Here is a 17,461-nt window from a genome sequence, read left to right as displayed (position 1 = left end):
TAGGTGGCTGAAGCAGCTGGTCGCATTACATCCATAGTCAAGAGGCAGAGGAAGATGAAAGCTTGTGTTAAGTCCTTTCTGTTTTTATCTAGTTCAGGGTCTCACCCCATAAAAATAGTATCTCCAACATTTAGGGCGGGTTTTTTCCCTCAATTATCCTAAACTAGGTAATCCCTTACAGCCACACACAGAGAGAATTGTTTCCATGGTGATTTTAAATCCCAGTAAATCCACAATCAAAAGTAGCCAGCACAGTGGAGTCTGCCTGTAATCCCACCACTACACAATAGTGATAGATAAGGAAAGGCAGGAGTAAGTCTGCAAGTTTACAGCCAGCATGTTTGCCACAGTAGTTAAAGGCCAACCAGACTCACATAGAGAAATGCTCTCAACCCTGTCTTCTCCACATAGGAACAAAACCCAAAAATATGTGACAAAGATCCTGTGACCCATAAAGCTTAAAATACTTACTATTCAATAGAGAAGAGCATGAGAGAAAGGAGGTCCAGTGACAGGCCCAAATGGGGATCCAGCTCAAGGGGAGGCCCAGGGTCCTGCTACTATTACTGATGCTATGGTGTGCTTGCAGACAGGAGCCTAGCATGGCTGCCCTCTGAGAGGCCCAATAAGCAGCTGAAAGAGCCAGATGCAGATACTTATACCCAACCAATGAACAGAAGACAGGGACACCTGTGGTTGAATTAGGGCTAGGCTAGAAGAAGCTGAGAAGGAGGGCAACCCCACAGGAAGAGCAGCAGTCTGAACTAATCCAGACCCCTGAGATCTCTCAGACACTGAGCCACCAACCAGGCAGCATACACCAGCTGATCTGAGACCCCCCAAACACATATATAGCAGAGTATTGCCGGGTCTGGACTCAGTCAGAGAAGATGCACCTAACTCTCAAGAGACTGGAGGCCCCAGGAAGTGGGGAGGCCTGGTGGGGTGGGGACATCCTCTTGGAGATGGGGGTTGGGGGAGGAGGTATGGAATGGGGAGTGGGAGGGGGCAGACCAGGAGGGGGATGAAGTCTGGACTGTACAAAAGGATTAAAAAATAAAAATAAATATTTTTTTAAAACTTACTATTCCAGCTTTTTAAAAAATCCTGACACATACTTTTAAAGCCAGCATTTTGAGAGGCAGAGGCTAGCCTGATCTACAGAGTGAGTTCCTGGACAGCCAGGACTATACAGGGAAATCCTATCTCAAAAAAACCTAAACCATCACCACCACCACCACCAATCCTGACTTCTGCTTGGAACCATAAAGCCCATAAGAAATATGTACATCAAAACTTCAAGCCACATATAATTTTAAACTGTCTAGTAGCCAAATTTTTAAAAGGAAAGATTCATTTTCATATATTTGTAATCTGTAAATATCCAAGCTATCATTTTAATGTGTAATCAATGTAAGAGCATTGAGACATTTATTTCTAGTACTCTTAGAAATGTATCAAAATTTTACTCCTAGCATATCTCTATTCAGACAAGCTTTTGCAAATGCTAGATAGCCACATACATCCAATAGCTACTACAGTGCATGGCACCGCATATTTCATTGCCACAGACAGGAAACAGGTCTTTTGAGATAATTTTTAGACTCCAAGTGGATTCAACAGAAGAGATAGCCTACATTTAATCAATATTTTCTATTTTCATCTAAGCAAGCCTCAAGTTAAACCAGACAAAGCTAGAAAATTTACCTAACGTCTTCTAGGTCTCAATAAAAGCTCTTTAAATTTCCCCAAGGGTTACAGTGATAGCTGCTTATAAACAGTCACAAGGCTCTTATAATTTGAAGTCCTTGGCTAAAGTAGATCTATAAATAACAAGGGAGTTACAGAAAGCACTGGAGTACTGTCATAACTGATGATCATCTGTATGAAAAATGCATTTGTCCTAGAAGGCTACTTCAGATCTTGTATCATCATAAACAAATGGCCTCAGTCTAAATGCCAGTATCTGCAGTTGTCTCTACTGTCTTCTGATGGCATTTTAAGCCTGTCTGTTTTCTAGAACTTGAAAAGGCGACTGACACACCTGTGCAGCAGAGGTTTACTGGGTACAAAAACCAAGGGTAAGGCAGCAGACCAAGAGAAGGGGAAAGTTCTGAAAAAGTCAAGATCTCAGGCACTGAAGAGAGGGCTCAGCCAGTAAAAACAGTGGCTTTTCTTCCAGAGGATCCAGGTTCAAATCCCAGCACTCACATGGCAGCTAAGAATCATTTGTAACTCCAGTTCCAGGGGATCCTAAGGCTTCTTCTGGCCCCTGAGGACACTGAATGCATGTAGTGTACATGTACATAGAAGCAGCTAAAACAGCCATATACATTTTTTTAGGCAAGGTTGCTCTCCATTCCCAGACAGATACTCTGAATCAGTGCCATTACTCAGGAATTGGTGCTTTTATGAAGAGAGAGGATGCCCCAGAAATTAAAGCTACATCCTTATCACTCACTTACTTGACCTGAGACTTACTGTAAGAGTTTGATGAATTCTAGTTATCTGGGATCGTTTTTTAACATATGAAACATGAAGAAATCATGTGGCTTTTTCTTTTGAGCCCAATCACCAAATCACTGTGACCTGTGCTGCTAAGCACTGAAACCAAGTCCATTGCACTAGTGATTCTCAAACAAATGTGCACAGAAATGTTCAGGGGCCCTTGTTAAGCTGCAGACTGTGAGTCTACAGGTCAGAGGTGAGACCTAAGAGTGTGCTATTCTAAGAAGTGCCCAGATCATCCAAGGAGTTGGTCCTTGAACCTCAGATACAGTATATTATGTGGATGCATAACATAATCCCCTCCATAGATTCAGGTTATCCTTCCGGTTGTTATCCCTATTTAAAGACAAGAAATGGAGGCAGAGGTAGCAATCTGCCTAAGGTCACAGAGGTTAGGAAGTGGCAGAGCCCAGCTCTCCTAAGGACTACACTTCATAGTCTGGCATTCCAAAGTTTAAATATGACAAAGAAGCATAGGTGCCATTTGATTTTATTGTTTTCTAAGACAAAATGTCACGAGGTATTTTGTTTAAAAGAACACAAGCATGAAGTTTTTACTATTTATGATTGTGATTTTCAAACTCTTGGGAATTTCTATGCTCGTATTCCCCACCCACATTCCATTCTAAGGGTGTCTGAAGCACGTGCTTGGACAACTCTTGAAATTTCTTCTTACGATCCCAGCACCCACAACACTAAAAAACGCACTGTATGCCCGGGTGTGTGCGGTCACTGTGAAAAAGGGAGTGTAGGGTGTAAATAGAATTTGAGTAATAGAAAATGTGGCTATCTAAATTCTTGCTACTTAAGCACGCTACTTTAAAGCACGGTCTGCGGGTCAACCACCGTCTGTAGGACAGAGGAACTGGCTGGAAATACAGAATCTTAGCTTTCCTCCCAGACCTGACGAAATCAGAATCTAAATTTAAACTGGAACCACTGGATGCTCCTGTGTACTTTCGAGTTTGACACCAGTGATTTAAGTCACGATTTGATTTCGATTTATCACAATACTAGCAGCGTCTCACGGGTCCTAACCTTAGCACAAAGAAGGAAAACAATGCATTTTCTTAAGCGGATGTTTTAGTTTCTTTCCTCCTTCGAGCCGTGCCTCCCAAGCCCGCCAGACTCCTCCCGGGAAGGAGCCAAAAGCTGCAGGGACCCGGCGCCCGCAATGCGGCGGCAGCGGCGGCACGGGCCGCCACACCCCTCCCGCAGCCTGTCCTACTTTATTTAATCCGCAGGACGGATGCGCCACGCGGAAGAGTGCACGTAGACACCACGGGCGGAGCGGGCTCCAGACCCCCGAGGAAACTCGGCAGGGCAAGAGAAAAGGCCTTGGGCAACACAGGACCATGCGCACCAGCCCTGGACTCTACCGGCTGGGGCCTTAGGCCTGAGGCCCTCACCTTCAACACCAAGTCGGCCAGGTAGACGGCAGTCCAACCACCCACCACCACCACCACCAGCGACACCGGAATCATAGTAGCAGCGGATGGACGGCGGGCCCCAGCGTCCTCCTTCTGCGATCCACAATCAGCCGTCCGCCCGGAGCCTTACAGCTCCAGCATCCGCGCAGGAACCAAATTGCTACCGGGTTCTTTGCTCCGGTGGCAACGTTTCCCCCCGGACCCTTCCGGTGAGGACACTCAGACGGTTTTGTGCATGCCGGAAAAAGCGCGCGGGCTTCTTTTCCTAGGACGCTCCGGCTCCGGAGTGGTAGAAGCTCCTGGCGTTCGTCTGGCAGCATTCTAGTAATTAATTAGGCTTGACCCTGTCTGCAGTCTGCTCTCCCTTCTCATTGATTTTCAACTCCGATTTGTTGTGCTTTTCATATAGCAGGAGTTTGGGTTTATCAGAAGTACCGATACATACCCACATTTAAATTAATCACGTCTCTTTCTAACTTGTTTATATATAGCAACATCACAATGGAGGCCTCAGTTGTTCCTTTCGCTGCTTTGAAAACTAAATATCTGTCTGTACCTTAATCGAAATACGTAGCATTTCTATCCCGGAAATTTCTTTCTAGTTTCCCTTCCTAGGCGTTTCCGTCCCCTGCCCCGTTCTGATTAAAAAAAAAAAAAAAAAAAAAAAAGAACCATTTAAATCTGGATTATTTCTCGGGACATTTTGGTTTGTAAAATTTGTCTATATTACTGGTTTTTATTTTTTAAGACAGTCTAACTATGCAGTCCAGGCCTGGCATTCACTATGTAGACTAGGCTGGCCTTGAACTCTCAGAAATCCACCTGCACTTAGGAGTCGTGCGTCAGAACACCTGGCTGTTGATTAATTTTTTAAAAAACCTTTCATCAAAAACTTGAGGTTTGGGGGCTGGAGGGATAGCTCAGCGGTCAAGAGCACTAGCTGCTCTTCCAGAGGTCCTGAGTTCAATTCCCAGCAACCACATGGTGGCTCACAACCATCTATACTGAGATCTGATACCCTCTTCTATCTTGCAGGGGTACATGCAGATAGAGCACTCATACATGTTAAATAAATAAATAAATAAATATTTTTAAAAAAACAAACTTGAGGTTTGTGCTGTTGTTACATATTGGAGTTCTAGAGTTGGAAAAATAGCTCAGCAGGTAAAGGCACTTGCTGCCTAGCCTGACTACCTGAGACCAGTCCCAGGGGGACAACATAATAGGAGAGAACCAACCCTTGCAGGTTTTCCTTTGATCTACTCGTCTATAAAATAAGTTAGATGAAACTAAAAACTTGGAGCACTGACCATCTGTCCAGTGAACTAAAGTGTAGTTCTCAGCCTTGGTTGCACATTAGCTTCACCAGGGGCCTTTAAAATCCCAGATGCTTGTGTAGCCTGGACCAATTAAATCAGAAGCTCTGTGAAACAGACCCACGGCTGTATTATAATAAATGCAGTCATGTCTCTGTGTAGCCAGCCCCAAGTACAGATCCACCAAACTAGATAATCTCCTGAGGTAAGGAACCAGGATTTTGATACTCTGAGCTATACCCTCTAGCCATACTGCATTCTCTCTTTTTAAAAACAAAGTCTGTAACCCAGACTGGACTAAAGCCCTACATAGCACAGGAAATTTGTGGTCCTCTTTTCTCCAATTCCTGAGTGCTAGAATTACAGGTGTACACTATCAAGTCAGGATTCACCTTCTCTTAGCTATCCGTAGGCTCTAGAAAAAGAGTGGTTTTGGGTTTTTGGCTAAAGTCGCCTTCAAGTTTGTGTAAAGCAACCTAGAAAAAGTGTCCTAGTATACACGCCATAGGCGTTGTCTACAGTGAAGCTTATCCCTGATTCTCAAGAATAAGTGAACTTGGAGGCCTTATTTAGGTATATTCCTGCAACAATTTCTCCTTTTTGGTTGTGAGTGTGTGCGTGTGTGTGTGTGTGTATATCTCCTGACTTTTCACTTGGTTCACTCAGATGGAACTACTAATCTGTAAACACTTTGATCTTGTGGCATAATGTGGTATTGTAGTCTACGTCAAAGCTGTTCAGTTGGCACTGGAATTAGAAAAAAAAAAGGGCACATCCTATGTTTAGTGACAGACTCAGGGCACAGAGTTTTCCTTAAGTTTTAATTACATGGTAATAGGTCTCTCTGGCTTCAGAACTGACTCTGTTTTACCTCTATTTGTATACATGTGCTTATGTGTTCTTACAAATGACTTGAAGTTTTTAATGCAGCTGAATATAAGATACAAATGTTTACATTCAAGTACCCTGTGAATTCATAGCTTTCTATATTTTCTTCGCGTTAACCTTTGAGAATTTCTGACGTGTAAATGCTAGCTAGATACGTAACAAAAACCACTACTTGGAAGCTTATTTTTATTTTATCCTTTAAATTTTAATTTATAGTAGTAAATTTAAATAGTTAACTCTTTTAATCCCTTTAAAACAAAAATTGACAGGGATTGGCCAAAATGAAAAGTTAAAATTATACTTATTGCTCAAAATTTCAAAAACTAAACATGATTGAAATTTTATCTCCATACTATTTTCCAAATGTTCTTTTGTATAAATGTGTTAGAATTTGTACTTCTGAATTTCAAATTGGTACATTTCATATTTTGATTTGACCTTTGTTTGCTTTATATAATGGCTCTGTATTTCTAACCTTGTTCCTTCCTGGGAGGAGACCATTAACTTAATAATGGAAATGGCTTCTTTTTTGTTAGCTTGGAGCTTTGTCTGGACCATTTACTGAGACAAGTACAAGCTACTGCATGGCTATCTGATAACCCAAAATGTGAAGGAAATGAGTTGATTGTGATTTTCTGTTTCCAGCTTAAAGATTGAGTTATACATCTGAGTTGATTTTCCTACCAGGAGCACAGCAGTCAAAACAAAGCACTGAATTGCATCCTGCTGGTTGCTGGAATTTAGCAGTAGTGGAAGCCAGCTGGTAGCAGCAGAAGAGGGAGGATAGGAGACGGAATGGCAACAAAGGAAGCCCCGATTAAAAAAGGTCAAGGTATTTTTCAGTAAAATAAACCTGTGGCTTAATTGGCAAAACACTTTGGATTTCTGTCAAGGAACTGTATTAAATAACGGACACATAACTGAGCTTTTATTCATAGAATTTTCATTTCTTACAATATTTTTAGAGAGACATCAAATATGTATTTTGGCTAAGTGCAAACAGCTCCATATTAAAAATTGATACTTGGCTGAAACAGATTGTCACTATATTCTAACTTTGGAGGTAAATATACATGAAATATAAATTTTTAAAAATTGTTTAATTTTAAATTAAGGCACTTGTATTCAATTAGTCATTGAATAATGTATTCATATTTTCAAAGGATGCTTTATAGTGTGACTATATTATTTTTATTTTCCTTTAAAATATTAGTATTCAAAATTGAAGGTTTGATATTACATACATAAGTATTTATTTTTCATCAGTTTAAGCTGGTCATTTGCTTCTGGGGTTATTATTCTTTACCTTTCTGATACTACATTTTACCAACCAGGATTAATTAGTGTGTGCCATTGAGACAAACCTTAAAATTCAGTGGATTTGTTTACTTTTTAAATATTTATTTTTATTCTTTTTAATTATGAACATGTGTGTTTGCAGATGCTATTGGGGTCAGAAGTGTATCCCCTGGAATTGGAGTTACAGGTTGTGAGCCACACAACATGTGTGCTGAGAACTGAACTCAGGACCTCTATAAGAATACTGTATGCTCTTAACTGCTGAGTCATCACTGTAGCCCTCCCCCACAGCGGACTTAAATAGCAAATACTTATGATTTGTTTGCACTATATTGTTAAATCTACCCATTGAGAATAAGACCACTACTATAATTTAAAGCCAAATTTGAAAAAGATCTAATTAAATACTGGCCAGGCTGATATACTCTGGCCAGGCCCATCTCTGGGTTCCCAGAAAATGGCCACAGTTCACATTTTGCAGGGGCTTAAAAAGGCCAAACCCATAGTTCACCATATTTCCCATCAGGTCTAGTCAGGGGCAAGCATACATTCAGAATTTATTCTTAACTATCTTTTTTTTTCTTTTTTTTTTGGTTTTTCGAGACAGGGTTTCTCTGTGTAGCACTGGCTATCCTGGAACTCACTGTGTAGACCAGGCTGGCCTCGAACTCAGAAATCTGCCTGCCTCTGCCTCCGAAGTGGTGGGATTAAAGGCGTGCGCCACCACCGCCCGGCTATTCTTAACTATCTTAACTGCAATCGGAACCCTTAACCTGCACTGTTATTTTTCTTGTTTTGGTCTCCCATAAAGTTGCAAAGTGTGCTGTTCTTGTTCCTGTTTTGATCTACAGAACATATCTGTCATGACATGCCAAGTTACACAGATGGAAATGTAGCAATTGAGTAGAGAGTATAGTTTTATCATATCCATATTTCCAGTTGAGGCTTAGCATTCATGGGGTGAGGGAAGGAGTGACTGGGAACTCCACTGCTGACAGTGAAATGTGGATAGTCCAGATAGGCCGTGTTTCTTTCACTCATGCTTTATTAGTGCAGACCAGTCAAGAACAGAGGGAGCCTAATCCTCTGTGTATCTAAAAGCTGAGAACAAGCTAACTAGGTTCTCACTTAGACTAAGGGGGTAAGGAGGAGAACAGCAGGTAGAAACTGCCTGACCTTGACCCTGCCATCATGAAATACTTATTAGTGTTCATGCTGCTATAAAATTGTTAAAGTTGCCTTCTGTTGAATAAGAATTGACTGGGCTAGAGATTCACCTTCAAAAGCCACATGGAAGCTTTAATTACTCAGTGGGGGAAAATACTTTCTGAACCTTTTTTAGAAGGAATTCTTATTCTAACTTTTCTTTTTTTTTTTCCATTGTTTGTACTAAATGCTTTACAGTCAATTGAATAATATTTGTCCTTCAAGTTCGTTTTACAGATTTGAAAGTGGAACAGCATAATTGACCTTCAAGAAGCTGGTGATATTGGTCCTTTCACTTTCTTTTTTCTCTCTTTTTTGTGTTTTTTAAATTTATTTATTTTATGTATATGAGTACACCATTGCTCTCTTCAGACACACCAGAAGAGGGCATCGGATCCCATTACAGGTGGTTGTGAACTATCATGTAGTTGCTAGGAATTGAACTCAGGACCTCCGGATGAGCATTCAGTGCTCTTAACTGCTGAGCCATCTCTCTAGCCCTTGTGTTTGGTTTTTGAGACAGGGTTTCTCTCTGTATTCTTGGTTGTCCTGGAACTGACTCTGTAGACCAGGCTGGCCTCAAACTCAGATCCACCTGCTCCTGCCTCCCTAGAGCTGGGATTAAAGGATTGCACAGCTTCCATTTATTACTATGTTAAGACACCGTGGCCAAGGTAACATTTAAAAGAAACTTTACTCTGGGGCCTCATGTTTCCCCAGGGTTAGAGTCCCCATGGTGGGAAGCTTGGCAGCAGGCAGGCATGATGCTAGAGCAGTAGCTACATCCTTATGTCTTGAGATAGAACCACAAGGCAGACAGAGCCACACTATATGGATTCACTTTTGAAAGCCTCCCCTGAGTGACACTCTAACTAACATGGTCATACCTTCTAATTCTTCTGAAACATTTCCACCAACTGGGAACCAAATATTCAAAGTATGAAGCAAAGTTGTGTGTTTGGAAGAGTTTTTTTTTAATTCTTTTTTTTTTATTGGATATTTTATTTACATTTCATATGTTGTCCCCTTACCCCACCCCCACCCACCCAGGAACCCCCCATCCCCTTACCCCTCCTCCTTCTTTTCCGTGGATGTAACCCCCACCTACCCCCCCACTCCCACTTCCCCACCCTCAAAATTCCCACCCCCTGGGGCGTCCAGCCTTCATGAGGTCAAGGATCTCATCTTCCACCTATGCCCGGCAGGGCCCTCCACTCTTACATATTCAGCTGAAGCCCTGGATCCCTCCCTAAGTGCTCCCAGGCTGGTGGTTAGGACCCTGGGAGCTGTGGTTGGTTGGTATTGTTGCTCTCCTCATGGTGCCACAAACTCTTTCAGCTCCTTCAGTCCTCACTCTAACTCCTCCATTGAGAAACCCATGATCAGTTCAATGGCTACTTGTGAGCATCTGCCTCTGAATATGTCTGACTCTTGAAGGCCTCTGAGGAGACATCCATATCAGGCTCTTATCAGCATGCACTTCCTGACTTCCACATCAGCATCTACCTTTGGTGACTGCACATGGGATAGATACTCAGGTGGAAAGGTCTTCAGATGGCCCCTCCTTCAGTTTCTGTCCCTCACTTTGTCTCCATATTTGCTCCCTTGAGTATTTTGTTGCTCCTTCTAAGAAGAACTGAATCACCCCCACTTGGTCTTCCTTTTTTATGAGCTTCATGTGGCCTGTGAGTTGCATCTTGGGCATTTCAAGGTTCTGGGCTAATATCCGATAATCAGTGAGTGAATACCATGTGTGTTCTTTTGTGATTGGCTTACTTCACTCAGGATGATAATTTCTAGTTCCATCCATTTACCTAGGAAACTCTCGAATTCATTGTTTTTAATGGCTGAGTAATACTCCATTGTGTAAATATACCACATTTTTTGAATCCATTCCTCAGTTGAAGGACATCTGGGTTCTTTCCAGCTCCTGGCTATTACAAATAAGGCTGCTATGAACATAGTTGAGCATATGTCCTTGTTATATGTTTGAGCATCTTCTGGGTATATGCCTAGGAGTGGTATAGCTGGATCCTCAAGTAATGCTATGTCCAATTTTCTGAGGAACCGCCAGACTGATTTCCAAAGTGGTTGCACCATCTTGTAGTCCCACCAACAATGTTCCTCTTTCTCCACACCCTCGCCAGCATCTACTATCACCTGAGTTTTTAATCTTAGCCATTCTGACTGGTGTGAGATGGAATCTCAGGGTTGTTTTGATTGCATTTCCCTGATGACTAAGGACACTGAACATTTCTTTAGGTGCTTCTCGGCCATTCGAGTTTCTTCCATTGAAAATTATTTGTTAAGCTCTATACCTCATTTTTTAATAGGGTTATTTGGTTGTCTGGAGTCTAATTTCTTGAGTTATTTGTATATATTGGATATTAGCTCTCTATCAGATGTAGGATTGGTAAAGATCTTTTCCCAATTTGTTGGTTGTCGTTTTGTCCTATTGACAGTGTCCTTTGCCTTACAGAAACTTTGCAATTTTATGAAGTCCCATTTGTCAATTCTCGGTCTTAGAGCATATGCCATTGGAGTTCTGTTCAGGAACTTTTCCCCTGTGCCCAAGTATTCGAGGCTTTTCCCCACCTTCTCTTCTATTAGTTTCAGTGTATCTGGTTTTATGTGGAGGTCCTTTATCCACTTAGAGTTGAGCTTTGTACAAGGAGATAAGAATGGATCAATTTTCATTCTTCTACATGTTGTCCTCCAGTTGAACCAGCACCATTTGTTGAAAATGCTGTCCTTTTTCCACTGGACAGTTTTAGCTCCTTTTTCAAAGATCAAGTGACCATAGGAGTGTGGGTTCATTTCTGGGTCTTCAATTCTATTCCATTGATCTTCCTGTCTGTCTCTGTACCAATACCAGGTAGTTTTTATCACTATTGCTCTGTAGTACAGCTTGAGGTTAGGGATGGTGATTCCTCCAGAAGTTCTTTTATTGTTGAGAATAGTTTTCGCTATCCTGGGTTTTTTGTTATTCCATATGAATTTGAGAATTTCCTTTTCTAACTCTGTGAAGAATTGAGTTGGGATTTTAATGGGGATTGCATTGAATCTGTAGATTGCTTTTGGCAAGATGGCCATTTTTATTATATTAATCCTGCCAATCCATGAGCATGGGAGATCTTTCCATCTTCTGAGATCTTCGATTTCTTTCTTCAGGGACTTGAAGTTCTTGTCGTACAGGTCTTTCACTTGCTTGGTTAGATTCACACCAAGGTATTTCATATTATTTGCAATTATTGTGAAGGGTGTCATTTCCCTAATTTCTTTTTCAGTCTGTTTATCTTTCATGTAGAGGAAGGCTACTGATTTGTTTGAGTTGATTTTATAACCAGCCACTTTGCTGAAGTTGTTTATCAGGTTTAGGAGTTCTCTGGTGGAAGTTTTGGGGTCACTTAAGTATACTATCATATCATCTGCAAATAATGAGATTTTGACTTCTTCCTTTCCTATCTGTATCCCTTTGACTTCTTTTTGTTGTCTAATTGCTCTGGCTAGGACTTGGAAGAGATTTTTAAGTATGTTGTGGGAAGGCACAATGGAGGTACACAGGAAAAGGAGAAGACACAGCCAATTATAGGTCAGGAGAGTCCCATTATGTATTTTTATAATAATATTACAAATGATTATGGTGGCTACTGATAAACACTGGATAGGGTTGCCATTAGGTCACAAGTGCTGCATGAAATGTTTGGCTTTTAGGGGTGTGTGTGTGGGTGTTTGTGTGTGATTGTATGTGCTTTTCTACACACGTGGAAGGTGGAAGCCAAGAAAGATGTTGGATAGTTTGCTGTATTACCGTCTATATTATTCCCTTGAGCTAGGGTCTTTCACCAATCCTGGAACTAGGCTGGTGGCCAACTAGGCCCCAGAAATCCTCTGGTCTGTTCCCATAGTCTTGAATGAGACCATGTCCAGCTTCTTAGCTTTTTATCTGGGTACTGGAGATTTAAACTGTGGTCTCTATATAAGCAAGTGCTATTACCCACTGAGCCATCTCCCCAGTCCAAGGTGTTCTTATTGTAACCAAAATGTTACAGTCTTGGGGTTGGAGAGATGGCTCAGTAGTTAAGAACATTTGTTACTTTTCTAGAGGACCTGAAGTGATTCCCAGCACTGATGTCAGGTGTGTTAAAACTGCCTGTAATCCCAGAACCAGGAATTCAACACCTGCCTCTGTGTTCCAATAATAATAATAATAATAAAATAAAAGCTGTTTACTTATCTGGAAAAATAATAAAGTCATACTACTGAAGGTCATATGTTTTAGGCCTTAGGCATGGTTCATTGCTACTTTAAGATTCTTTTGTTTCAGATGTTAGTTCATTATCACCATGGCAGGGATATGGAGCTGGAGAAGTAGCTGAGAGTTCTATTTTGTGATATGTAAGGGTGGGGCAGAAAGAAAATACCCACCCCTAGAGAGTCACCTCCTCCAATAATTCACTTCTAATTCTAATCCTTTCTGCTCTCTGGTAAATAAGCATTCAAATATCTGCGCCTATAAGGCCATCTTTCTTCAAACCACCATAGTAGCATATGTGGATCTGTGTGAAAGGGAGATGTTACTATATATCTTAGAGCATATTTCTGTAGAACTCTAGATATTCTTGGGCTCTAAGAGAAAAAAGATTGTTAAATACTGTAAGTGTAATTCTGTGGAGTTATATCAGGAAAATGCTACTGGTCAATGCTATGCTGTGTGTTCCTCACAGTGCTCTTAATGTTTTTTTAATTACATTCATTTGTATATGTTTATGTGTGCATCTTTGTTCCACCACATGTGTGTGGAGGTTAGAGGGCAACTTTGGGGATTTAGCCTGTAACTTAAGTTTGATACCCAGACCCTACAAGGTAGTAGAAGAGAACATTTCCTGAGAGTTGTCCTTTGACCTCCACATTTGTGCCTGTGTTTAAACATACACACACACACACACCCCATAATACATAACCATACACAAAGAGACACCCAAAGTGAATGAATACATATTTAAAGTTAATTTCAGTTAACTTTAACTTTCATATTTCTTTCATGGTGAACTTAGAGATGAACCCAGGATGGTTAGACGGCTTAGTGGTAAAGAACCTTGCTCCTAAGCCCAAGGATCAGAGTTTAAGCCTCAGATCCTACATGGAGATTTAGCCTCATAACTCACATGAAGGTAGGAGACAACCAGTTTCCACAAGTTGTGAGATGTATTACTACAAGGTAACTCCACCAGAGAACACACATGAACACTCTTAAAGCCAAATAGAAAGTCTGTATTGTCAACCAGTGATTGCACAGGGAATTTGCCCAAATCTTGCAGCAGTCAGCAAATCAAGTTTGAAAAATCAAGAACAGTTAGTAAATATCAAAATTATAAAAGCCAAAAAGCAAGGTTAGCACCTTTAGGGACTTTCCTGGATCCTGGACTATGGACTAGGTCTTTGATGGATTAAACCTTTATTCCCATTTTGGCAGGTGTCAGGCCTATGTTCTGGGTTCTAAGGTCAGAATGGTGCCTCCAACATGGTGTGTGTCATTTGTTGGTAAGATCTGGGGCCGTTTACAGTATATTCTGCTGTGGCATATAAGTACCTATCCCTGAAAGAATTAAAATATCATGAAAAATTTTAAGTTCATTTATTAAAATAAGAGAAAGGGGGCAGTGATGGCGCACGCCTTTAATCCCAACACTTGGGAGGCAGAGGCAGGCGGATCTCTGAGTTCGAGAGTTCGAGGCCAGCCTGGTCTACAGAGTGAGTTCCAGGACAGCCAGGGCTACATAGAGAAACCCTGTCTTGAAAAACAACAACAACAACAAAAAAAACTTTTTCTTTGAATCTACAAAGAGGAAATGCTTTTGCTACACATGATTGCCTTTCTGGTGGTTATTTTTACAGCTAATTGGATACAGAAGATTTTGTTGAAATTATATAATATTACATAGTGGACAATTCCATTTTCTCAAAGGATAAGGAAAATAGATGATTAGATCAGGTTTCCTGCATGAAAAAATTTCTTTAGCCAAATTTTTGCTGAGCTCTAAAAACATTTTTAAACTTTTTGTATCATTTGATTTGATTTGCTGAAATCAGTATCATTGAAGTTGACCTTTGGCAGAGTTTTAGCTGACTAGATAATTATTCAGCAGCTTTCAGTTGTTTGAGTGATAACTGAATTAGTAGATGGAAAGTCTCTAAGTGCCAACTGCAGCTGCTTGCCAGTTTGCAGTTTTCACTCAAGTCCATTAAAATGGAGTGAAAGAAATGTGCTTTGTGAATATGCATAAAATATTATACAATATTTACACAGAAAATATGCCACGATTTGGACAATTTTTTCCTTCCAAAATTCATGAAAGAATTTTATTGGTATTGTGGCAATTCAGAGGGGTAATTGGGATGGGAGGGCTCTGCCAATTCAATGAAGGGATATTCAACCATTCAATTTTTCACTTTTTAGCTCTTCTTTCTTTCATGTTTGAGTGCAGCAAGACCCTCACCATGAGGCTGGAGAGAGATGACTTAGCCATTAGAGGCACTTGATGCTCTTGCAAAAGACCCAGATCAGGTTTTCAACAACCACATGGTGCCTTGCTGCCATCTGATACTCCAGGACAACTATTGTCCTCCTCTGGCCTTTATGAGCACCAAGAATGCAAGTGGTATACACACATACATAAGTAAAAATTAATCTTTTTTTTTACAAAAGTTTATCAGATCAGATTCCAGCACTTAAGCATGGACATCTCAGCCTATATAACAGTATGAAAACAAAGTATGTTCTTTATAAATTACCCACTCTATTGTATCCTGTTATGATAACTCAAAGTGGCTTAAGACAAGGTGCAAATTATACATTATATAGCCCAGGTTGGCCTCAGACTTTCAGTCCTGCCTCAGCCTCATGGGTGCTTTGTGTGCCTCTTTGCCCAGTGTAATGCATGTTATGCTTTTTTTTTTGTTTGTTTGTTTGTTTGTTTTTCGAGACAGGGTTTCTCTGTATAGCCCTGGCTGTCCTGGAACTCACTCTGTAGACCAGGTTGGCCTCGAACTCAAAAATCCACCTGCCTCTGCCTCCCAAGTGCTGGGATGAAAGGCGTGCGCCACCACTGCCCCGGCCGCATGTTATGCTTTTAAGTGATTGGCAACTAGGTCTCTTTACACCAGCATTACCACAGACATGTAAAGAATATATCACAGTGTTACAGTAGAGCAGCCCCAGCATTACTAGGTTATAGGTGTTACTCTCAAACCTGGAACAAATGTCTGAGGTGCCTATTTAACATATCAAAGGGAGCCTGGCTTCTGGGATCTCCCAGCATCCCACAATCACTATCTGTTATAGAATATGGTTGGCATACTCCACCCTCTACCCTGAACTCTCCAACCCAGGGGCTGCATTGCCCTTCTCCCAGCTGCCCTTTCCTATATAATCCAACCATTTTGGTCAGCAGGTCCTTTTTGTCTACACTTACTCTCCTGGCCTATTGGTATCCTGGTCTCCTGATTCTCCCCTCTTCCCTCTGCCTCTCTTCACGTGGCCCAGATCATGGTCATATGCACTCTTGATTACCCCAGCTGAAACTGTCTCTGGCTATGCTCTTTTACCTACAATAAACCTCGTCCACCACACCTAGGAGCAGTCATGTCTTCCTTTTTAATTTTTTTCATTAGGAAATTTCCAACTCCAATTTTCTTATGGACTCTTTTCTATATGTGGTCCAGTGTTATTGATGAGAACACATTATACAGCATGACATGTCATTCCACAGTATCAGACTGTAGTTCAGGGCCAAAATTAGACTTGGGCATACAATTCTGCTGAGAGGACTGAGGCAGGCTTCAAATTGGCAGTTCAGAAGACTAAGCCTAGATCTCTGCTTCTAAGAACTGGGAAAGTCCAAGCAAGTCAGTTACTGGAAAAACTCCAGGCCTTGGTCAGCCAATCAGAAACTATCCCACCATTAGAAGCTGCCCTGCCACCTGATCTGAGTCAAGGGCAATGGGTCAGCAACAGTTTCCAGCCCCTTCACCTCACCACCAGCAATAGTTCTGGAATGTCTCTAGATATAGAGCCAACCAACTAAGATAAAAGTCATCTCCCCCTCCCTGGAATTCCCCTAATGTGCTGTAAATCGGGCTTGCGGGCTCACTTGGGCATCTCTATTTTAGTAAATGGTAGCATGTTGGACTTCTGCAGAATAAAACTCTCTTTGCATTTTCATAATAATTGAGTCTGGTGTATCATTCTTTGGTGAATCATGGACCCTTACACTGCATGATACACACGTGCTGACACTTATATTCACTGACAGAGAGTGAGAGTACTCCCCTTGAGTGAAAATATCTTTGTTGGTCAGGAGACAGGTCTCTGAGCACAGATTGAATAGTGCATAAGAACTAAAAGCTTTGTATAAGTGTGAGACTCTGGAAAAACTGAGTAGAAAGAAAAGCCATTCATTCCTGCTTTTGTTTGAAATTTTACTAGAGATTTAAAAAACTATACTCATTAAAATGAATATCCTGACATCATTGTTCAAGTATTTTTTACACTCTGAATTTATGTTACTTATGTGATCCAGTAGCTCTGAGCTGAGAAATTGGTTTAAAAATGACCCCAGGTTGGGACATTTGAAGAACTCCTGACAAAAGCAAATGCAAGACCTCTCTTGAGGGACACACTAAAGCTAGACTAAAGTGGAGTTGTAGAGGGACATGGGAGTGATATAGTATTAAGCAAAGCCCATGTACTTCTGGTGTGGAAAGCACACTGTCTGGCTTTTGGGGCCAATTTGTCCAAGAATTACTTCTGTC

The 17,461-nt window shown here is 41.2% G+C and overlaps 1 protein-coding gene and 1 pseudogene across 1 annotated transcript in view; one reads left to right on the top strand and one right to left on the bottom strand.

Moving 5' to 3' along the window:
* Positions 1-4,079, bottom strand: part of Mbtps2 (membrane bound transcription factor peptidase, site 2) — a 53,038-nt gene extending 48,959 nt beyond the window's left edge. The window contains exon 1 of the mRNA XM_028772714.1: positions 3,918-4,079. Coding sequence (XP_028628547.1) covers positions 3,918-3,992 — 75 coding nt within the window. The 5' untranslated portion in view covers positions 3,993-4,079. The remainder of the gene's footprint in view (positions 1-3,917) is intronic.
* Positions 4,004-17,461, top strand: part of LOC114625406 — a 76,467-nt pseudogene continuing 63,009 nt past the window's right edge.

The sequence above is a fragment of the Grammomys surdaster genome, unplaced genomic scaffold (genome assembly GCF_004785775.1).
Source record: "Grammomys surdaster isolate TR1022 unplaced genomic scaffold, NIH_TR_1.0 217, whole genome shotgun sequence".
Taxonomy (NCBI): domain Eukaryota; kingdom Metazoa; phylum Chordata; class Mammalia; order Rodentia; family Muridae; genus Grammomys; species Grammomys surdaster.
Note: the sequence above shows the minus strand (reverse complement) of the source record. Positions and strands in the feature narration are given on the sequence as shown.